The sequence below is a fragment of the Oncorhynchus kisutch genome, linkage group LG1 (assembly GCF_002021735.2).
Source record: "Oncorhynchus kisutch isolate 150728-3 linkage group LG1, Okis_V2, whole genome shotgun sequence".
NCBI lineage: Eukaryota > Metazoa > Chordata > Actinopteri > Salmoniformes > Salmonidae > Oncorhynchus > Oncorhynchus kisutch.
In genome coordinates, this window is record NC_034174.2 from 23,319,588 (window position 1) to 23,345,238 (window position 25,651).

The 25,651-nt window shown below is 43.4% G+C and overlaps 1 protein-coding gene across 3 annotated transcripts in view; it reads right to left on the bottom strand.

The window, feature by feature from the left end:
• LOC109876267 (FYVE, RhoGEF and PH domain-containing protein 5) overlaps nt 1-25,651 on the bottom strand; it is a 99,914-nt gene that overhangs the window by 46,823 nt on the left and 27,440 nt on the right. For all 3 annotated transcript variants that reach the window (XM_031804334.1, XM_031804299.1, XM_031804266.1), the window contains exon 6: nt 20,825-20,976. In XM_031804334.1, coding sequence (XP_031660194.1) covers nt 20,825-20,976 — 152 coding nt within the window. The remainder of the gene's footprint in view (nt 1-20,824; nt 20,977-25,651) is intronic.

The window sequence follows — 25,651 nt, forward strand, 5'->3', positions numbered from 1 at the left end:
TACTGGTACTCCCTGTATATAGCTCCACATTGATCTGGTACTGGTACTCCCTGTTATAGCTCCACATTGATCTGGTACTGGTACTCCCTGTATATAGCTCCACATTGATCTGGTACTGGTATATTCCCTGTATATAGCTCCACATTGATCTGGTACTGGTATCCCTGTATATAGCTCCACATTGATCTGGTACTGGTACTCCCTGTATATAGCTCCACATTGATCTGGTACTGGTACTCCCTGTTATAGCTCCACATTGATCTGGTACTGGTACTCCCTGTTTATAGCTCCACATTGATCTGGTACTGGTACTCCCTGTTATAGCTCCACATTGATCTGGTACTGGTACTCCCTGTATATAGCTCCACATTGATCTGGTACTGGTATCCCTGTATATAGCTCCACATTGATCTGGTACTGGTATAACCTGTATATAGCTCCACATTGATCTGGTACTGGTACTCCCTGTTATAGCTCCACATTGATCTGGTACTGACTCCCTGTATATAGCTCACATTGATCTGGTACTGGTACTCCCTGTATATAGCTCCACATTGATCTGGTACTGGTACTCCCTGTATATAGCTCCACATTGATCTGGTACTGGTACTCCCTGTATATAGCTCCACATTGATCTGGTACTGGTATTCCCTGTATATAGCTCCACATTGATCTGGTACTGGTACTCCCTGTATATAGCTCCACATTGATCTGGTACTGGTATCCCTGTATATAGCTCCACATTGATCTGGTACTGGTACTCCCTGTATATAGCTCCACATTGATCTGGTACTGGTATCCCTGTATATAGCTCCACATTGATCTGGTACTGGTACTCCCTGTATATAGCTCCACATTGATCTGGTACTGGTATCCCTGTATATAGCTCCACATTGATCTGGTACTGGTACTCCTGTATATAGCTCCACATTGATCTGGTACTGATATTCCTGTATATAGCTCCACATTGATCTGGTACTGGTACTCCCTGTATAGCTCCACATTGATCTGGTACTGGTACTCCCTGTATAGCTCCACATTGATCTGGTACTGATATTCCCTGTATATAGCTCCACATTGATCTGGTACTGGTACTCCCTGTATATAGCTCCACATTGATCTGGTACTGGTATCCCTGTATATAGCTCCACATTGATCTGGTACTGGTACCCCTGTATATAGCTCCACATTGATCTGGTACTGGTATTCCCTGTATATAGCTCCACATTGATCTGGTACTGGTACTCCCTGTATATAGCTCCACATTGATCTGGTACTGGTATAGCCTGTATATAGCTCCACATTGATCTGGTACTGGTACTCCCTGTTATAGCTCCACATTGATCTGGTATGGTATTCCCTGTATATAGCTCCACATTGATCTGGTACTGGTACCCTGTATATAGCTCCACATTGATCTGGTACTGGTACTCCCTGTATATAGCTCCACATTGATCTGGTACTGGTATCCCTGTTTATAGCTCCACATTGATCTGGTACTGGTACTCCCTGTGTTATAGCTCCACATTGATCTGGTACTGGTACTCCCTGTTATAGCTCCACATTGATCTGGTACTGGTACTCCCTGTATATAGCTCCACATTGATCTGGTACTGGTATCCCTGTTTATAGCTCCACATTGATCTGGTACTGGTATTCCCTGTATATAGCTCCACATTGATCTGGTACTGGTACTCCCTGTATATAGCTCCACATTGATCTGGTACTGACTAACCTGTATATAGCTCCACATTGATCTGGTACTGGTACTCCCTGTATATAGCTCCACATTGATCTGGTACTGGTACTCCCTGTTATAGCTCCACATTGATCTGGTACTGGTATCCCTGTATATAGCTCCACATTGATCTGGTACTGGATATCCCTGTATATAGCTCCACATTGATCTGGTACTGGTACTCCCTGTATATAGCTCCACATTGATCTGGTACTGGTATTCCCTGTATATAGCTCCACATTGATCTGGTACTGGTACTCCCTGTTATAGCTCCACATTGATCTGGTACTGGTACTCCCTGTATATAGCTCCACATTGATCTGGTACTGGTATCCCTGTATATAGCTCCACATTGATCTGGTACTGGTACTCCCTGTATATAGCTCCACATTGATCTGGTACTGGTACTCCCGTTTATAGCTCCACATTGATCTGGTACTGGTACTCCTGTTTATAGCTCCACATTGATCTGGTACTGGTACTCCTGTTATAGCTCCACATTGATCTGGTACTGGTACTCCCTGTTATAGCTCCACATTGATCTGGTACTGGTACTCCCTGTATATAGCTCCACATTGATCTGGTACTGTATTCCTGTATATAGCTCCACATTGATCTGGTACTGGTACTCCCTGTATATAGCTCCACATTGATCTGGTACTGGTACTCCCTGTATATAGCTCCACATTGATCTGGTACTGGTACTCCTGTTATAGCTCCACATTGATCTGGTACTGAATTCCCTGTATATAGCTCCACATTGATCTGGTACTGGTATAACCTGTATATAGCTCCACATTGATCTGGTACTGGTATAACCCTGTATATAGCTCCACATTGATCTGGTACTGGTATCCCTGTTATAGCTCCACATTGATCTGGTACTGGTATAACCTGTTTATAGCTCCACATTGATCTGGTACTGGTACTCCTGTATATAGCTCCACATTGATCTGGTACTGGTACTCCCTGTTTATAGCTCCACATTGATCTGGTACTGGTACTCCCTGTAATAGCTCCACATTGATCTGGTACTGGTACTCCCTGTTATAGCTCCACATTGATCTGGTACTGGTACTCCCTGTTATAGCTCCACATTGATCTGGTACTGGTACTCCCTGTATATAGCTCCACATTGATCTGGTACTGGTATAACCTGTTTATAGCTCCACATTGATCTGGTACTGGTATTCCCTGTATATAGCTCCACATTGATCTGGTACTGGTACTCCTGTATATAGCTCCACATTGATCTGGTACTGGTATAACTGTTTATAGCTCCACATTGATCTGGTACTGGACTCCCTGTATATAGCTCCACATTGATCTGGTACTGGTACTCCCTGTATATAGCTCCACATTGATCTGGTACTGGTATCCCTGTATATAGCTCCACATTGATCTGGTACTGGTACTCCCTGTATATAGCTCCACATTGATCTGGTACTGGTTCTCCCTGTTATAGCTCCACATTGATCTGGTACTGGTATTCCCTGTATATAGCTCCACATTGATCTGGTACTGGTATTCCCTGTATATAGCTCCACATTGATCTGGTACTGGTACTCCCTGTATATAGCTCCACATTGATCTGGTACTGGTATAACCTGTTTAGCTCCACATTGATCTGGTACTGGTATTCCCTGTATATTTTTGGTTGGTATACCCTGTATATAGCTCCACATTGATCTGGTACTGGTACTCCTGTATATAGCTCCACATTGATCTGGTACTGGTATAACCTGTATATAGCTCCACATTGATCTGGTACTGGTACTCCCTGTATATAGCTCCACATTGATCTGGTACTGGTATCCCTGTTTATAGCTCCACATTGATCTGGTACTGGTACTCCCTGTATATAGCTCCACATTGATCTGGTACTGATATCCTGTATATAGCTCCACATTGATCTGGTACTGGTACTCCCTGTATATAGCTCCACATTGATCTGGTACTGGTATAACCTGTATATAGCTCCACATTGATCTGGTACTGGTACTCCCTGTATATAGCTCCACATTGATCTGGTACTGATATTCCTGTATATAGCTCCACATTGATCTGGTACTGGTACTCCCTGTATATAGCTCCACATTGATCTGGTACTGGTACTCCCTGTTTATAGCTCCACATTGATCTGGTACTGATATTCCCTGTATATAGCTCCACATTGATCTGGTACTGGTACTCCCTGTATATAGCTCCACATTGATCTGGTATGGTGGTACTCCCTGTTTATAGCTCCACATTGATCTGGTACTGGTACTCCCTGTTATAGCTCCACATTGATCTGGTACTGGTACTCCCTGTTATAGCTCCACATTGATCTGGTACTGGTACTCCCTGTATATAGCTCCACATTGATCTGGTACTGGTACTCCCTGTATATAGCTCCACATTGATCTGGTACTGGTACTCCCTGTTTATAGCTCCACATTGATCTGGTACTGTATAACTGTTTATAGCTCCACATTGATCTGGTACTGATATTCCCTGTATATAGCTCCACATTGATCTGGTACTGGTACTCCCTGTATATAGCTCCACATTGATCTGGTACTGATATACCCTGTATATAGCTCCACATTGATCTGGTACTGGTATCCCTGTATATAGCTCCACATTGATCTGGTACTGGTACTCCCTGTTTATAGCTCCACATTGATCTGGTACTGGTATCCCTGTATATAGCTCCACATTGATCTGGTACTGGTATTCCCTGTATATAGCTCCACATTGATCTGGTACTGGTACTCCCTGTATATAGCTCCACATTGATCTGGTACTGATATTCCTGTATATAGCTCCAACATTGATCTGGTACTGGTACTCCTGTTTATAGCTCCACATTGATCTGGTACTGGTACTCCCTGTTTATAGCTCCACATTGATCTGGTACTGATATTCCTGTATATAGCTCCACATTGATCTGGTACTGGTACTCCCTGTATATAGCTCCACATTGATCTGGTACTGGTACTCCCTGTTATAGCTCCACATTGATCTGGTACTGGTACTCCCTGTTTATAGCTCCACATTGATCTGGTACTGGGTCCCTGTTATAGCTCCACATTGATCTGGTACTGGTACTCCCTGTTATAGCTCCACATTGATCTGGTACTGGTACTCCCTGTATATAGCTCCACATTGATCTGGTACTGGTATTCCCTGTATATAGCTCCACATTGATCTGGTACTGGTACTCCCTGTTTATAGCTCCACATTGATCTGGTACTGGTACTCCCTGTATAGCTCCACATTGATCTGGTACTGGTACTCCCTGTTTATAGCTCCACATTGATTGGTACTGGTATCCTGTATATAGCTCCACATTGATCTGGTACTGATATCCCTGTATATAGCTCCACATTGATCTGGTACTGGTACTCCCTGTATATAGCTCCACATGATTGGTACTGAATCCCTGTATATAGCTCACATTGATCTGGTACTGGTATCCCTGTATATAGCTCCACATTATCTGGTACTGGTACTCCCTGTATATAGCTCCACATTGATCTGGTACTGGTATAACCTGTATATAGCTCCACATTGATCTGGTACTGGTATTCCCTGTATATAGCTCCACATTGATCTGGTACTGGTACTCCCTGTATATAGCTCCACATTGATCTGGTACTGGTATTCCCTGTATATAGCTCCACATTGATCTGGTACTGGTACTCCCTGTTATAGCTCCACATTGATCTGGTACTGGTACTCCCTGTTTATAGCTCCACATTGATCTGGTACTGATATCCCTGTATATAGCTCCACATTGATCTGGTGGTACTGGTACTCCCTGTATATAGCTCCACATTGATCTGGTACTGGTACTCCCTGTTTATAGCTCCACATTGATCTGGTACTGGTACTCCCTGTTTATAGCTCCACATTGATCTGGTACTGGTACTCCCTGTTATAGCTCCACATTGATCTGGTACTGGTACTCCCTGTTTATAGCTCCACATTGATCTGGTACTGGTACTCCCTGTATATAGCTCCACATTGATCTGGTACTGGTATTCCCTGTATATAGCTCCACATTGATCTGGTACTGGTACCCTGTATATAGCTCCACATTGATCTGGTACTGGTACTCTGTATATAGCTCCACATTGATCTGGTACTGGTACTCCCTGTTTATAGCTCCACATTGATCTGGTACTGATATCCCTGTATATAGCTCCACATTGATCTGGTACTGGTACTCCCTGTATATAGCTCCACATTGATCTGGTACTGGTACTCCCTGTTATAGCTCCACATTGATCTGGTACTGGTACTCCTGTATATAGCTCCACATTGATCTGGTACTGATATTCCCTGTTATAGCTCCACATGATCTGGTACTGGTACTCCCTGTATATAGCTCCACATTGATCTGGTACTGGTATAACCTGTATATAGCTCCACATTGATCTGGTACTGGTACTCCCTGTTATAGCTCCACATTGATCTGGTACTGGATTCCCTGTATATAGCTCCACATTGATCTGGTACTGGTACTCTGTATATAGCTCCACATTGATCTGGTACTGGTATCCCTGTATATAGCTCCACATTGATCTGGTACTGGTACTCCCTGTTATAGCTCCACATTGATCTGGTACTGATATTCCCTGTATATAGCTCCACATTGATCTGGTACTGGTACTCCTGTATATAGCTCCACATTGATCTGGTACTGGTACTCCTGTTTATAGCTCCACATTGATCTGGTACTGGTAACCTGTTATAGCTCCACATTGATCTGGTACTGGTACTCCCTGTTTATAGCTCCACATTGATCTGGTACTGGTACTCCTGTATATAGCTCCACATTGATCTGGTACTGATACTCCCTGTATATAGCTCCACATTGATCTGGTACTGGTACTCCCTGTATATAGCTCCACATTGATCTGGTACTGGTAACCTGTATATAGCTCCACATTGATCTGGTACTGGTACTCCCTGTATATAGCTCCACATTGATCTGGTACTGGTATTCCCTGTATATAGCTCCACATTGATCTGGTACTGGTACTCCCTGTATATAGCTCCACATTGATCTGGTACTGGTATATCCTGTTTATAGCTCCACATTGATCTGGTACTGATATCCCTGTATATAGCTCCACATTGATCTGGTACTGGTACTCCCTGTATATAGCTCCACATTGATCTGGTACTGGTATAACCTGTATATAGCTCCACATTGATCTGGTACTGGTATTCCCTGTATATAGCTCCACATTGATCTGGTACTGGTACTCCCTGTATATAGCTCCACATTGATCTGGTACTGGTATCCCTGTATATAGCTCCACATTGATCTGGTACTGGTACTCCCTGTATATAGCTCCACATTGATCTGGTACTGGTACTCCCTGTTTATAGCTCCACATTGATCTGGTACTGGTATAACCCTGTATATAGCTCCACATTGATCTGGTACTGGTACTCCCTGTATATAGCTCCACATTGATCTGGTACTGGTACTCCCTGTATAGCTCCACATTGATCTGGTACTGGTATTCCCTGTATATAGCTCCACATTGATCTGGTACTGGTACTCCCTGTTTATAGCTCCACATTGATCTGGTACTGGTACTCCCTGTTTATAGCTCCACATTGATCTGGTACTGGTATTCCCTGTATATAGCTCCACATTGATCTGGTACTGGTACTCCCTGTATATAGCTCCACATTGATCTGGTACTGGTACTCCCTGTTTATAGCTCCACATTGATCTGGTACTGGTACTCCCTGTTTATAGCTCCACATTGATCTGGTACTGGTACTCCCTGTATATAGCTCCACATTGATCTGGTACTGGTACTCCCTGTTATAGCTCACATTGATCTGGTACTGGTACCTGTATATAGCTCCACATTGATCTGGTACTGGTATTCCCTGTATATAGCTCCACATTGATCTGGTACTGGTATAACCTGTATATAGCTCCACATTGATCTGGTACTGGTACTCCCTGTATATAGCTCCACATTGATGGTACTGATATCCCTGTATATAGCTCCACATTGATCTGGTACTGGTACTCCCTGTATATAGCTCCACATTGATCTGGTACTGGTACTCCCTGTTATAGCTCCACATTGATCTGGTACTGGTACTCCTGTATATAGCTCCACATTGATCTGGTACTGGTATTCCCTGTATATAGCTCCACATTGATCTGGTACTGGTATTCCTGTATATAGCTCCACATTGATCTGGTACTGGTATCCCTGTATATAGCTCCACATTGATCTGGTACTGGTACTCCCTGTTTATAGCTCCACTTGATCTGGTACTGGTATTCCCTGTATATAGCTCCACATTGATCTGGTACTGGTACTCCCTGTATATAGCTCCACATTGATCTGGTACTGGTATACCTGTATATAGCTCCACATTGATCTGGTACTGGTACTCCCTGTATATAGCTCCACATTGATCTGGTATGGTATTCCCTGTATATAGCTCCACATTGATCTGGTACTGGTACTCCCTGTATATAGCTCCACATTGATCTGGTACTGGTACTCCCTGTTTATAGCTCCACATTGATCTGGTACTGGTATCCCTGTTATAGCTCCACATTGATCTGGTACTGGTACTCCCTGTTATAGCTCCACATTGATCTGGTACTGGTACTCCCTGTTATAGGCTCCACATTGATCTGGTACTGATATTCCCTGTATATAGCTCCACATGATCTGGTACTGGTACTCCCTGTATATAGCTCCACATTGATCTGGTACTGGTATCCCTGTATATAGCTCCACATTGATCTGGTACTGGTACTCCCTGTATATAGCTCCACATTGATCTGGTACTGGTATTCCCTGTATATAGCTCCACATACATGATCTGGTACTGGTACTCCCTGTATATAGCTCCACATTGATCTGGTACTGGTTCCCTGTTATAGCTCCACATTGATCTGGTACTGGTATTCCTGTATATAGCTCCACATTGATCTGGTACTGGTACTCCCTGTATATAGCTCCACATGATTGGTACTGGTACTCCTTTATAGCTCCACATTGATCTGGTACTGGTAACTCCTGTATATAGCTCCACATTGATCTGGTACTGGTATTCCCTGTATATAGCTCCACATTGATCTGGTACTGGTACTCCCTGTATATAGCTCCACATTGATCTGGTACTGGTATTCCCTGTATATAGCTCCACATTGATCTGGTACTGGTACCCTGTTTATAGCTCCACATTGATCTGGTACTGGTACTCCCTGTATATAGCTCCACATTGATCTGGTACTGATATCCCTGTATATAGCACATTGATCTGGTACTGGTACTCCCTGTTTATAGCTCCACATTGATCTGGTACTGGTACTCCCTGTATATAGCTCCACATTGATCTGGTACTGGTACTCCTGTATATAGCTCCACATGATCTGGTACTGGTACTCCCTGTTTATAGCTCCACATTGATCTGGTACTGGTACTCCTGTTATAGCTCCACATTGATCTGGTACTGGTACTCCCTGTTATAGCTCCACATTGATCTGGTACTGGTACTCCCTGTTATAGCTCCACATTGATCTGGTACTGGTATCCCTGTATATAGCTCCACATTGATCTGGTACTGGTACTCCTGTATATAGCTCCACATTGATCTGGTACTGGTATAACCTGTATATAGCTCCACATTGATCTGGTACTGGTACTCCCTGTTTATAGCTCCACATTGATCTGGTACTGGTATTCCTGTATATAGCTCCACATTGATCTGGTACTGGTACTCCCTGTATATAGCTCCACATTGATCTGGTACTGGTACTCCCTGTATATAGCTCCACATTGATCTGGTACTGGTATAACCTGTTATAGCTCCACATTGATCTGGTACTGTATTCCCTGTATATAGCTCCACATTGATCTGGTACTGGTACTCCCTGTATAGCTCCACATTGATCTGGTACTGGTATCCCTGTATATAGCTCCACATTGATCTGGTACTGGTACTCCCTGTATATAGCTCCACATTGATCTGGTACTGGTACTCCCTGTTATAGCTCCACATTGATCTGGTACTGGTATCCCGTATATAGCTCCACATTGATCTGGTACTGAATTCCCTGTATATAGCTCCACATTGATCTGGTACTGGTACTCCTGTATATAGCTCCACATTGATCTGGTACTGGTATTCCCTGTATATAGCTCCACATTGATCTGGTACTGGTACTCCCTGTATATAGCTCCACATTGATCTGGTACTGGTACTCCCTGTTTATAGCTCCACATTGATCTGGTACTGGTATTCCCTGTATATAGCTCCACATTGATCTGGTACTGGTACTCCTGTATATAGCTCCACATTGATCTGGTACTGGTACTCCCTGTATATAGCTCCACATTGATCTGGTACTGGTACTCCCTGTTATAGCTCCACATTGATCTGGTACTGGTACTCCCTGTATATAGCTCCACATTGATCTGGTACTGGTATCCCTGTATATAGCTCCACATTGATCTGGTACTGGTACTCCCTGTTATAGCTCCACATTGATCTGGTACTGGTGCTCCCTGTTTATAGCTCCACATTGATCTGGTACTGGTGCTCCCTGTTATAGCTCAACATTGATCTGGTACTGGTACTCCCTGTATATAGCTCCACATTGATCTGGTACTCCTGTTGTATAGCTCCACATTGATCTGGTACTGGTACTCCCTGTATATAGCTCCACATTGATCTGGTACTGGTACTCCTGTATATAGCTCCACATTGATCTGGTACTGGTACTCCCTGTATATAGCTCCACATTGATCTATGGTACTGGTACTCCTGTATATAGCTCCATTGATCTGGTACTGTATTCCCTGTATATAGCTCCACATTGATCTGGTACTGGTACTCCCTGTATATAGCTCCACATTGATCTGGTACTGGTATAGCCTGTATATAGCTCCACATTGATCTGGTACTGGTACTCCCTGTATATAGCTCCACATTGATCTGGTACTGATATCCCTGTATATAGCTCCACATTGATCTGGTACTGGTACTCCCTGTGTATAGCTCCACATTGATCTGGTACTGGTACTCCCTGTTTATAGCTCCACATTGATCTGGTACTGGTATAACCTGTTATAGCTCCACATTGATCTGGTACTGGTACTCCTGTTTATAGCTCCACATTGATCTGGTACTGGTACTCCCGTATATAGCTCCACATTGATCTGGTACTGGTATTCCCTGTATATAGCTCCACATTGATCTGGTACTGGTACTCCCTGTATATAGCTCCACATTGATCTGGTACTGGTAAACCTGTATATAGCTCCACATTGATCTGGTACTGGTACTCCCTGTATATAGCTTCACATTGATCTGGTACTGTATTCCATGTATATAGCTCCACATTGATCTGGTACTGGTACTCCCTGTATATAGCTCCACATTGATCTGGTACTGGTATACCTGTATATAGCTCCACATTGATCTGGTACTGGTACTCCCTGTATATAGCTCCACATTGATCTGGTACTGGTACTCCCTGTATATAGCTCCACATTGATCTGGTACTGATACTCCCTGTATATAGCTCCACATTGATCTGGTACTGGTATCCCTGTATATAGCTCCACATTGATCTGGTACTGGTACTCCCTGTATATAGCTCCACATTGATCTGGTACTGATATAACCTGTATATAGCTCCACATTGATCTGGTACTGGTACTCCCTGTATATAGCTCCACATTGATCTGGTACTGGTACTCCTGTTTATAGCTCCACATTGATCTGGTACTGGTATCCCTGTATATAGCTCCACATTGATCTGGTACTGATATTCCCTGTATATAGCTCCACATTGATCTGGTACTGGTACTCCCTGTATATAGCTCCACATTGATCTGGTACTGGTATTCCCTGTATATAGCTCCACATTGATCTGGTACTGGTACTCCCGTTTATAGCTCCACATTGATCTGGTACTGGTACTCCCTGTATATAGCTCCACATTGATCTGGTACTGGTACTCCCTGTATATAGCTCCACATTGATCTGGTACTGGTACTCCCTGTATATAGCTCACATTGATCTGGTACTGGTACTCCCTGTTATAGCTCCACATTGATCTGGTACTGGTACTCCCTGTTATATAGCTCCACATTGATCTGGTACTGGTACTCCCTGTATATAGCTCCACATTGATCTGGTACTGGTACTCCCTGTTATAGCTCCACATTGATCTGGTACTGGTACTCCCTGTATATAGCTCCACATTGATCTGGTACTGGTATTCCCTGTATATAGCTCCACATTGATCTGGTACTGGTATATCCCTGTATATAGCTCCACATTGATCTGGTACTGGTACTCCTGTTATAGCTCCACATTGATCTGGTACTGGTATCCCTGTATATAGCTCCACATTGATCTGGTACTGGTACTCCCTGTATTAGCTCCACATTGATCTGGTACTGGTACTCCCTGTATATAGCTCCACATTGATCTGGTACTGGTACTCCTGTATATAGCTCCACATTGATCTGGTATGGTATTCCCTGTATATAGCTCCACATTGATCTGGTACTGGTACTTCCTGTATATAGCTCCACATTGATCTGGTACTGGTACTCCCTGTTATATAGCTCCACATTGATCTGGTACTGGTATAACCTGTATATAGCTCCACATTGATCTGGTACTGGTACTCCCTGTTATAGCTCACATTGATCTGGTACTGGTATTCCTGTATATAGCTCCACATTGATCTGGTACTGGTATAACCTGTTATAGCTCCACATTGATCTGGTACTGATATTCCCTGTATATAGCTCCACATTGATCTGGTACTGGTACTCCCTGTATATAGCTCCACATGATCTGGTACTGATATAACCTGTATATAGCTCCACATTGATCTGGTACTGTACTCCCTGTATATAGCTCCACATTGATCTGGTACTGGTACTCCCTGTATATAGCTCCACATTGATCTGGTACTGGTATACCTGTATATAGCTCCACATTGATCTGGTACTGGTATCCCTGTATATAGCTCCACATTGATCTGGTACTGGTACTCCCTGTATATAGCTCCACATTGATCTGGTACTGGTATCCCTGTATATAGCTCCACATTGATCTGGTACTGATATTCCTGTATATAGCTCCACATTGATCTGGTACTGGTACTCCCTGTATATAGCTCCACATTGATCTGGTACTGATATTCCTGTATATAGCTCCACATTGATGGTACTGGTACTCCCTGTTATAGCTCCACATTGATCTGGTACTGGTACTCCCTGTATATAGCTCCACATTGATCTGGTACTGGTATTCCTGTATATAGCTCCATTGATCTGGTACTGGTATCCCTGTATATAGCTCCACATTGATCTGGTACTGGTACTCCCTGTTTATAGCTCCACATTGATCTGGTACTGGTACTCCCTGTATATAGCTCCACATTGATCTGGTACTGGTACTCCTGTATATAGCTCCACATTGATCTGGTACTGGTATTCCCTGTATATAGCTCCACATTGATCTGGTACTGGTATACCTGTATATAGCTCCACATTGATCTGGTACTGGTACTCCCTGTTTATAGCTCACATTGATCTGGTACTGGTATTCCCTGTATATAGCTCCACATTGATCTGGTACTGGTACTCCCTGTATATAGCTCCACATTGATCTGGTACTGGTACTCCCTGTTTAGCTCCACATTGATCTGGTACTGGTACTCCCTGTATATAGCTCCACATTGATCTGGTACTGATATTCCCTGTATATAGCTCCACATTGATCTGGTACTGGTACTTCCTGTATATAGCTCCACATTGATCTGGTACTGGTAACATGTATATAGCTCCACATTGATCTGGTACTGGTACTCCCTGTTATAGCTCCACATTGATCTGGTACTGATATTCCCTGTTATAGCTCCACATTGATCTGGTACTGGTACTCCCTGTATATAGCTCCACATGATCTGGTACTGGTAAGCCTGTATATAGCTCCACATTGATCTGGTACTGGTACTCCCTGTTATAGCTCCACATTGATCTGGTACTGGTATTCCCTGTATATAGCTCCACATTGATCTGGTACTGGTACTCCCTGTATATAGCTCCACATTGATCTGGTACTGGTACTCCCTGTATATAGCTCCACATTGATCTGGTACTGGTATCCCTGTATATAGCTCCACATTGATCTGGTACTGGCTCCCTGTTATAGCTCCACATTGATCTGGTACTGGTACTCCTGTTTATAGCTCCACATTGATCTGGTACTGATATTCCCTGTATATAGCTCCACATTGATCTGGTACTGGTACTCCCTGTATATAGCTCCACATTGATCTGGTACTGGTATAACCTGTATATAGCTCCACATTGATCTGGTACTGGTACTCCCTGTTATAGCTCCACATTGATCTGGTACTGATATTCCCTGTATATAGCTCCACATTGATCTGGTACTGGTACTCCCTGTATATAGCTCCACATTGATCTGGTACTGGTACTTGTTATAGCTCCACATTGATCTGGTACTGATATCCCTGTATATAGCTCCACATTGATCTGGTACTGGTACTCCCTGTATATAGCTCCACATTGATCTGGTACTGGTACTCCCTGTATATAGCTCCACATTGATTGGTACTGGGTATAACCTGTATATAGCTCCACATTGATCTGGTACTGATATCCCTGTATATAGCTCCACATTATCTGGTACTGGTACTCTGTATATAGCTCCACATTGATCTGGTACTGATATTCCCTGTATATAGCTCCACATTGATCTGGTACTGGTACTCCTGTTATAGCTCCACATGATCTGGTACTGGTACTCCCTGTTTATAGCTCCACATTGATCTGGTACTGGTATTCCCTGTATATAGCTCCACATTGATCTGGTACTGGTACTCCCTGTATATAGCTCCACATTGATCTGGTACTGGTATCCCTGTATATAGCTCCACATTGATCTGGTACTGGTACTCCCTGTATATAGCTCCACATTGATCTGGTATGGTACTCCCTGTATATAGCTCCACATTGATCTGGTACTGGTACTCCCTGTTTATAGCTCCACATTGATCTGGTACTGGTACTCCCTGTATATAGCTCCACATTGATCTGGTACTGATATTCCCTGTATTAGCTCCACATTGATCTGGTACTGGTACTCCCTGTATATAGCTCCACATTGATCTGGTACTGGTACTCCCTGTATATAGCTCCACATTGATCTGGTACTGGTACTCCCTGTATAGCTCCACATTGATCTGGTACTGGTACTCCCTGTATATAGCTCCACATTGATCTGGTACTGGTATACCCTGTATATAGCTCCACATTGATCTGGTACTGGTACTCCCTGTTATAGCTCCACATTGATCTGGTACTGGTACTCCCTGTTTATAGCTCCACATTGATCTGGTACTGGGTCCTGTGTATAGCTCAACATTGATCTGGTACTGGTACTCCCTGTATATAGCTCCACATTGATCTGGTACTCCCTGTGTATATAGCTCCACATGATCTGGTACTGGTACTCCCTGTATATAGCTCCACATTGATCTGGTACTGGTACTCCCTGTATATAGCTCCACATTGATCTGGTACTGGTATCCCTGCATATAGCTCCACATTGATCTGGTACTGGTACTCCCGGTATAGCTCCACATTGATCTGGTACTGATATTCCCTGTATATAGCTCCACATTGATTGGTACTGGTACCCTGTATATAGCTCCACATTGATCTGGTACTGGTATAGCCTGTATATAGCTCCACATTGATCTGGTACTGGTACTCCCTGTTATAGCTCCACATTGATCTGGTACTGGTATCCCTGTATATAGCTCCACATTGATCTGGTACTGGTACTCCCTGTATATAGCTCCACATTGATCTGGTACTGTACTCCCTGTTTATAGCTCCACATTGATGGTACTGGTACTCCCTGTTTTATAACCTTTTTAGCTCCACATTGATCTGGTTGGTACTGTGGCTCCCTGTTTATAGCTCCACATTGATCTGGTACTGGTACTCCTGTTATAGCTCCACATTGATCTGGTACTGCTCCCTGTATATAGCTCCACATTGATCTGGTACTGGTACTCCCTGATATAGCTCACATTGATCTGGTACTGGTATAACTGTTATATAGCTCCACATTGATCTGGTACTGGTACTCCCTGTATATAGCTCCCATGATTGTCTGGTACTGGTACTCCCTGTATATAGCTCCACATTGATCTGGTCTGGTACTCCCTGTATATAGCCCACATTGATCTGGTAGGTTATAAACCTGTATATAGCTCCACATTGATCTGGTACTGATATTCCCTGTATATAGCTCACATTGATCTGGTACTGGTACTCCTGTATATAGCTCCACATTGATCTGGTACTGGTATTACCTGTATATAGCTCCACATGATCTGGTACTGGTACTCCCTGTATATAGCTCAACATTGATCTGGTACTGGTACTCCCTGTATATAGCTCCACATTGATCTGGTACTGATTATCCCGTATATAGCTCCACATTGATCTGGTACTGTACTCCTGTATATAGCTCCACATTGATCTGGTACTGGTACTCCCTGTTTATAGCTCCACATTGATCTGGTACTGGTTCCCTGTATATAGCTCCACATTGATCTGGTACTGGTACTCCCTGTATATAGCTCCACATTGATCTGGTACTGGTACTCCTGTATATAGCTCCACATTGATCTGGTACTGATATCCCTGAATATGCTCCACATTGATCTGGTACTGGTACTCCCTGTTTATAGCTCCACATTGATCTGGTTACTGGTGGTACTCCTGTATATAGCTCCACATTGATCTGGTACTGGTATTCCCTGTATATAGCACATTGATCTGGTACTGGTACTCCCTGTATATAGCTCCACATTGATCTGGTACTGTACTCCGTATATAGCTCCACATTGATCTGGTACTGGTACTCCCTGTTTATGCTCCACATTGATCTGGTACTGGTGTCTCCCTGTTATAGCTCCACATTGATCTGGTACTGGTACTCCCTGTATATAGCCCATTGATCTGGTACTGGTACTCCCTGAATAGCTCCACATTGATCTGGTACTGGTATTCCCTGTATATAGCTCCACATTGATCTGGTACTGGTATACTCCTGCCTTATATAGCTCCACATTGATCTGGTACTGGTACTCCCTGTATATAGCTCCACATTGATCTGGTACTGTACTCCCTGTATATAGCTCCACATTGATCTGGTACTGGTACTCCTGTATATAGCTCCACATTGATCTGGTGCTGGTACTCCCTGTATATAGCTCCACATTGATCTGGTACTGGTACTCCCTGTATATAGCTCCACATTGATCTGGTACTGGTATTCCTGTATATAGCTCCACATTGATCTGTACAGGGACTGGTACTTTCCCTGTATATAGCTCACATTGATCTGGTACTGGTACTCCCTGTATATGCTCCACATTGATCTGGTACTGGTATAAACCTGTATATATAGCTCCACATTGATCTGGTACTGGTACTCCCCTGTTATAGCTGCACATTGATCTGGTACTGTATTCCTGTATATAGCTCCACATTTGATCTGGTACTGGTATTCCCTGTATATAGCTCCACATTGATCTGGGTAACTGGTATTCCCCTGTACTATAGCCTCCACATTTGATCTTGGTACTGGTATTCCCCTTGTATATAGCTCCACATTGATCTGGTACCTGGGTAATCCTGTATATAGCTCCACATTGATCTGGTACTGGTACTCCTGTAATAGCTCCACATTGATCTGGTACTGGTACTCCCTGTATATAGCTCCACATTGATTGGTATGGTACTCCCTGTATATAGCTCACATTGATCTGGTACTGGTACTCCCTGTATATAGCTCCACATTGATCTGGTATGGTACTCCCTGTATTAGGCTCCACATTGATCTGGGTACTGGTACTCCCTGTATATGCTCCACATTGATCTGGTACTGGTACTCCCTGTATATAGCTCACATTGATTCTGGTACTGGTACTCCCTGTATATAGCTCCACATTGATCTGTACTGGTATTCCCTGTATATAGCTCCACATTGATCTGGTATGGTACTCCCTGTATATAGCTCCACATTGATCTGGTACTGGTATCCCTGTATATAGCTCCACATTGATCTGGTACTGGTTATTCCCTGTATGATAGCTACACATTGTCTGGGTACTGGTACTCCCTGTAATAGCCTCCACATTGATCTGGTACTGACTCCTGTATATAGCTCCACATTGATCTGGTACTGGTACTCCCTGTATATAGCTCAATATTGATCTGGTACTGGTACTCCCTGTATATAGCTCCACATTGATCTGGTATGATATCCTGTATATAGCTCCACATTGATCTGGTACTGGGTAATCCCTGATAATAGCTCCACATTGATCTGGTACTGGTACTCCCTGTTATAGCTCCACATGATCTGGTACTGGTACTCCCTTATATAGCTCTACATTGATCTGGTACTGGTATTCCCTGTATATACCTCCACATTGATCTGGGTACTGGTATTCCCATATATAGATCCATTATTGATCTGGTACTGGTATTCCCTGTATATACCTCCACTTGATCTGGTACTGGTATTATTCCCTGTATATACCTCCACAGTTGATCTGTGACTAGCTGGTATTCCCTGTATATACCTCCACATGGGATCTGGTACTGGTATTCCGCTGTATATAGCCTCCACATTGATCTGGTACTGGTATTCCCTGTATATACTCCACATGATCTGGGTACTGTATCCCTGTATATACCTCCCACATTGATACTGGTACTGTATTCCCTGTATATGAGCTCTCACATTGATCTGTACTTGGTATTTCCTGTATATAGCGTCCACAATGATCTGGTACTGGTATTCCCTGTATATAGCTCCACATTGATCTGGTACTGGTATTCCCTGTATATGCTCCACATTGATCTGGTACTGGTATTCCCTGTATATACCTCCACATTGATCTGGTACTGGTACTCCCTGTATATAGCTCCACATTGATCTGGTACTGGTATTCCCTGTATATAGCTCCACATTGATCTGTACTGGTATTCCCTGTATATTGCTCCACATTGACTGGTACTGGTATTCCCTGTAATAGCTCCAATTGATCTGGTACTGGTTACTTGACTGTAGTAGGCTCCTGTATATAGCTCCACATTGATCTCGTAATGGTATTCCCTGTATATACCTCCACATTGATCTGGTACTGGTATTCCCTGTATATAGCTCCACATTGATCTGGTACTGGTACTCCCTGTATATAGCTCCACATTGATCTGGTACTGGTATTCCCTGTATATAGCTCCACATTGATCTGGTACTGGTACTCCCTGTATATTGCTCCACATTGATCTGGTACTGGTATTCCTTGTATATAGCTCCACATTGATCTGGTACTGGTATTCCCTGTATATAGCTCCACATTGATCTGGTACGGGTATTTCCTGTATATAGCTCCACATTGATCTGGTACTGGTATTCCCTGTATATAGCTCCACATTGATCTGGTACTGGTATTCCCTGTATATAGCTCCACATTGATCTGGTACTGGTATTCCCTGTATATAGCTACACATTGATCTAGTAATGGTATTCCCTGTATATAGCTCCACATTGATCTGGTACTGGTATTCCCTGTATATAGCTCCACATTGATCTGGTACTGGTATTCCCTGTATATACCTCCACATTGATCTGGTACTGGTACTCCCTGTATATAGCTCCACATTGATCTGGTACTGGTATTCCCTGTATATAGCTCCACATTGATCTGGTACTGGTATTCCCTGTATATAGCTACACATTGATCTGGTACTGGTACTCCCTGTATATAGCTCCACATTGATCTCGTACTGGTATTCCCTGTATATAGCTCCACATTGATCTGGTACTGGTATTCCCTGTATATAGCTCCACATTGATCTGGTACTGGTATTCCCTGTATATAGCTCCACATTGATCTGGTACTGGTATTCCCTGTATATACCTCCACATTGATCTGGTACTGGTACTCCCTGTATATAGCTCCACATTGATCTGGTACTGGTATTCCCTATATATAGATCCATTATTGATCTGGTACTGGTATTCCCTGTATATAGCTCCACATTGATCTGGTACTGGTATTCCCTGTATATAGCTCCACATTGATCTGGTACTGGTATTCCCTGTATATAGCTCTACATTGATCTGGTACTGGTATTCCCTGTATATACCTCCACATTGATCTGGTACTGGTATTCCCTATATATAGATCCATTATTGATCTGGTACTGGTATTCCCTGTATATACCTCCACATTGATCTGGTACTGGTATTCCCTGTATATACCTCCACATTGATCTGGTACTGGTATTCCCTGTATATACCTCCACATTGATCTGGTACTGGTATTCCCTGTATATAGCTCCACATTGATCTGGTACTGGTATTCCCTGTATATAGCTCCACATTGATCTGGTACTGGTATTCCCTGTATATAGCTCCACATTGATCTGGTACTGGTATTCCCTGTATATAGCTCCACATTGATCTGGTACTGGTATTTCCTGTATATAGCTCCACATTGATCTGGTACTGGTATTCCCTGTATATAGCTCCACGTTGATCTGGTACTGGTATTCCCTGTATATAGCTCCACATTGATCTGGTACTGGTATTCCCTGTATATACCTCCACATTGATCTGGTACTGGTAGTCCCTGTATATAGCTCCATTCTTGTGTATTTTATTACTCATGTCAGAATTAGTATTTTTATTTAACTGTGGATTGTTGGTAAGGGCTCGTAAGTAAGCATTTCACAGTAATGTCTACACCCGTTATATTCGGCGCATGTGACAAACACAATTTGATTTGACAAACATACAGTATGGTAATATACCATTTACAATCATTCTACTTGATGTGCTTGAAATGCAAAACTCTCCAGGCTTTATTCTATGGAGTTTACAAATCTGTGGGTATTTATCTATGAGTGCATATAGACTGTCATATACCCACTGTGTTTTATCTACTGTATGTCTCACCACTGTCTGATGCGTGAGTCCAGCTCGGTGAGGATGTTGCTGTGGAGTATGTAGACCTCAGGGAGCGTGCCCAGTATCTCCCCCAGCCTCTGTTCCTCCACCACAGGTTCCCCATCCTCCCCCACCGCCTCCAACACTGCTGCCCTGAAGTCCTGCATGAGAGGGAGGGAGAAAGGATAGAGGGAGAAGCGAAGGGGGGAGAATGAGGGGGAAATGGGGAAGGAGGGGGAGAGGTAGCGGGGTGATGGGTCAGATTCTCCTAGAGTTGAACATTCTTCCCGTCCCTTAATCCAGTATCAACTTAGTCTGTGTTCCTCTGTGATCTCTGCCTGTCCAACCACTCAGGAAAGGTGTGTTGGACCTGAGTTACATACCAGCTGTTGGGTTACATAATGACTTTGGTTGCTGATACATTGTTGACACAACCCTACCATTTATCAACATACTGACATTACTTATATGTTCATAACCATGGTAACCAAGCCTTTAAAACGTGGTTGTGTCAGTGTGACCACAGAGGCTACAACGCCAGTGGAGTTTTGGCACTAGGAGGGAATGCTCATGAGAAGGGTCATTTATCTACTCCAACAATTGGGGAAAACATGAAAGCTCACTAATCGATTGTAGGTGTCAAAATGCTTAACCAATATCAATTCTCCCTGGTATGGTTGTCTGGTAGCGAACACCATCTATAATATAAAGCCATAATGTGTCTACAAGGACAAGCGTCTGGACCTCATCAATTTCAGTTTTAGAACACTGCAGACATAAAACAAGTATGACACTTTACTTTAGCACCTCCCGTTCATCATCTACTATCGATCCCATCTGAGTTAGCATTCATCACTGCTGCTGTGAAGCAGACCTGCTACTTTATGTCCTGGCCGCCCGCTCCCCAGGGACGGACACTGTTGTCCTGCACACAGCTCACTAAGTCCCTACACAGGTCAGCAGCTTTACCCTCTACTTCTCTAATCTCCTTTCGGCCCCAGTGTATTTAATGAAGCCGTACCAGGTTAAATGACAGCGTTAGACAGTGGGTTAAACAGCCAGTCAAGCTAGGTCAAACCTGATAGACACATTTTATAAAGACATCAAAAGTCAGGTCTGAGTAACATACTGTATATTCAACCTGTCACTGGGAAAGCCCTGGAGAAGAACACTCAGAAGCAGATCTTCACTTTCCATTTGGGGACAGTGTCTGGAAATTCTTTGTATTTGTGTTATTCCTTATCAAACAATGGAACAATTTTTTGTGTGTGTGTGTGTGGGGGGGGGGGGGGGGGGGGGGGGGGGGGCTGTTCTAATCATGGATTCCTGAGTTAGGTCTGTTGGAAAGAGAACCCACTTTGGAATATCCCTTACCAATCTAAAAATGTCTCTCTTCTGCGGTTCTAGCTTTAAGAATGATTATAGACCCGTGTTGTTTTTATGCATTATTGCAACAGAATGATGAAACATGGTTGGATGTCATGCCTGATAGGTGGGTATGAGCAGTGCTGCCTGTAGCGTTTTGGAGGCCCTAAGCGAGATTTCAAAGGTAATATCCTGCAATTTTATATGTTTTGCCATGAGGTAGAGAGTAAACATGGACATTTTAAAGCACATTTCCTGAAATTGACACATTTTGCCATGATTTATGCCATGCTCATATGATATCCAGACCGGGCACCAGGATAAAGTGACTAAAAGCTGGCAGTTGAAATTGGTGAGGGATAAATATTTTTGGTAGTTCTTGCATTGGAATTATGTTGAATTCTGCTTATATCACGCTATACCACTATAAACATAAAGTTAAAATGCTGAGACTCTAAGATCATAGAGTTATTTTGAAGTAACAGGTAGACTACCGATTTCACACCAATCTCCGATGCGTGGTATCAGCTTAAATGGACAGCGCCCTACACAGTAACGCAAGGCCGTTTTGGTAATGAATATAGGCTACAAGATAAACAGGGTAATTCACCTATTACAAACAGCCTATGTGAATAGAGCTGTACAGACAGCTGTCTTACCAAAATAATGTAAACTAAATGCTAAACGTAGCAGCCTAGATAGTCATACATACTGAATAGCAGTTTGGCTTAGAATACCAACATAACTGTGAATGCGAATGAATGGAACAGAACAAAACAGCGGTACCAAGTAGTAAGCCTGGTAAACAAAATAGATCGATGAAGACATGACACAATGTATATTCAGGCTAGTTACATTAACAGTAAACAAAATAGATGGATAAAGACATGACACAACGTATATTCAGGCTAGTTACATTAACAGTAATCAAATGCAGTAAACAAAAGGCGAATGGAGATCCAAATAACCAAAACAGTTTACAGGGATGTAGTCATGCTCAGGTGTCTTGACAAATCAATAGGCCTATAGCACCGCTTCAGACATGAAAAATCATGCTGCTCATGAGTTCAGCAACACGTTGTGATGCACAATACACTTCTGTGAATCAAACTCGAACACGTTTCCAATACATACGGTTCCATTTACAACCACGAAGTCCAATAGGCTACCAAGAAAAAAATGATCTAATGTATCCATTTCTATGATGAAAAACACTGTAACAATATCCAGCTATACCCAGGGGTGTGATTTGGGTTCTTTCATTGGAATTATTGTCGGTTCCTCTCCTTGTTTGGGCGGCGCTCAGCGGTCGGCGTTGCCAGTCTACTAGCCATCGCCGATCCACTTTTCATTTTCCATTTGTTTTGTCTTTGTTTCTACACACCTGTTTTTCAGGAGTTTGCGTTGGACTTTCGGACCCTGGCCGCCAGTGCGGAATGTAACGACAGGGCCCTGATCGATCACTACAGTTGTAGTTTGCGTGAGGACGTCTGTAGGGAGTTGGCTTGCAGGGACACCACACTCACCTTTGACAAGCTAGTGGACATGTCCATCCAGTTGGATAACCTGCTGGCTACCCACAGATGTCCAGATCGGGGTCTGTTGGTTCCATCCCACAGCACCACCGCTGCAACGCCCATGAAGCTGGGAGGTGCTGCACTTAGGGCGACCGAAGGAGGGGCCGTTCCATGCACCATCTGTGGCCGCAGAGGGCACACTGCCGGTCGGTGCTGGGGAGGTTCCTCTGGGAGTCGAGGCAGCAGGCAGGGCACTCTCGTGTCACCCCAGGTGAGTCGGCACCAGGCTCACCCAGAGCCCCCTGTTGCTCACATGTTTTTGTTTATTAATTTTCCTGATTTTTCCCCGCATTCCCAGCATAAGGCGCTCGTAGATTCAGGCGCAGCTGAGAATTTTATTGACAGATCCTTTGCCCATAGTTTAGGGATCCCCATTGTTCCTGTGGACAGAATCTCTCCTTATTGATTATCCTTTGTTTCCCGTGGTGCTGGGCCTACCCTGTTTGACCTGTCATGACCCCACTATTTCGTGGCAACAGAGGGCTCTCACGGGGTGGTCACGAAAATGCTCGGGGAGGTGTTTAGGAGTTTCCGTCGGTGCTACTATGGTGGAAAGTCCAGACCAGGTCTCCACCGTGCGCATCCCCTCTGAATATGCCGATTTGGCCCTCCACTTCACCTGCCTCCTCAAGTTTATTTTTTGTGAAGAAGAAGGATAAAGGTCTACGCCCGTGCATTGACTATTGAGGTCTCAATCAAATCACTGTGAGGTACAGTTACCAGCTACCTCTTATCGACACGGCGATTGAGTCAATGCATGGGGCGCCGCTTCGTCACTAAACTGGATCTCAGGAGCGTGTACAACCTGGTGCGTATCCGGGAGGGAGACGAGGGGAAGACGGTGTTTAGTACCACATCAAGCCATTATGAGTACCTCGTCATGCCGTACGGGTTGATGTTTGTGTTTGGGCAAGTGTATTGTTTTACTTAGCATCATTCATTATTCTGATTAAAGTTACGTTGCTCCCAATTCTCTGCTCTCCTGTGCCTGACTGCATACACCAGCTACACCCACCATTCTGACAAATATATTGAATTCTGTTTATATCACGCTATACCACAATACACACAAACTTTTAAATTCTTTTGACCAAGAAGTGATAGGTTGGTGCAAAATTTCCACTGCACTCTATCAGACCCATGGACAGTGCCCTACAAAACTAAAGCAAGATTTTGATAAAAAAAACGATATGCTAGATTGTTTCTTACCTCTTCCGAAGAGCCACCTATATGGTAACTAATTACAGTGCCTTCAGAAAGTATTCACACCCCATGACTTTTTCCACATTTTGTTGTGCTACGGCCTGAATTTAAAATGGATTTAATTGAGATTTTGTGTCACTGGTCTACACACAAAGTGAATAAAAATGAAAAGCTGAAATATCTTCAGTCAATAAGTATTCAACCCCTTTGTTATGGCAGGACTAAATAAGTTCAGGAGTAAAAATGTGCTTAACAAGTCATATAATAAGTTGCACGGACTCATTCTGTGTGCAATAATAGTGTTTAACATGATTTTTGAATAACTACCTAATCTCTGTACCACACACATACAATTATCAGTAAGGTTCCTCAATTGAGCAGTGAATTTCAAACACAGATTCAACGTATTGGGCACACGTTTCAACTGAGGGGACTAAGCCCCCTTTTGCCCCCTTGTGGAGCCGGGTACAATGATATCTATGTGAGAGTGACTAACAAAATCAATGGCAGCCCTGTGGAGGTCAGGGCCCCCGGGCACATGCCCTGTGTGCTTAGTGGGTAATTTGGTGATAATTAAGCCTACAAGGTTTAGAGAGCTGGCTAGATTACTACCTTATTTAGCAATCAAAATCTGAAATTAGATCACTGAGCGACTGTCGGTGACTGACATAAAAAGAGGAGACCTGCCAAT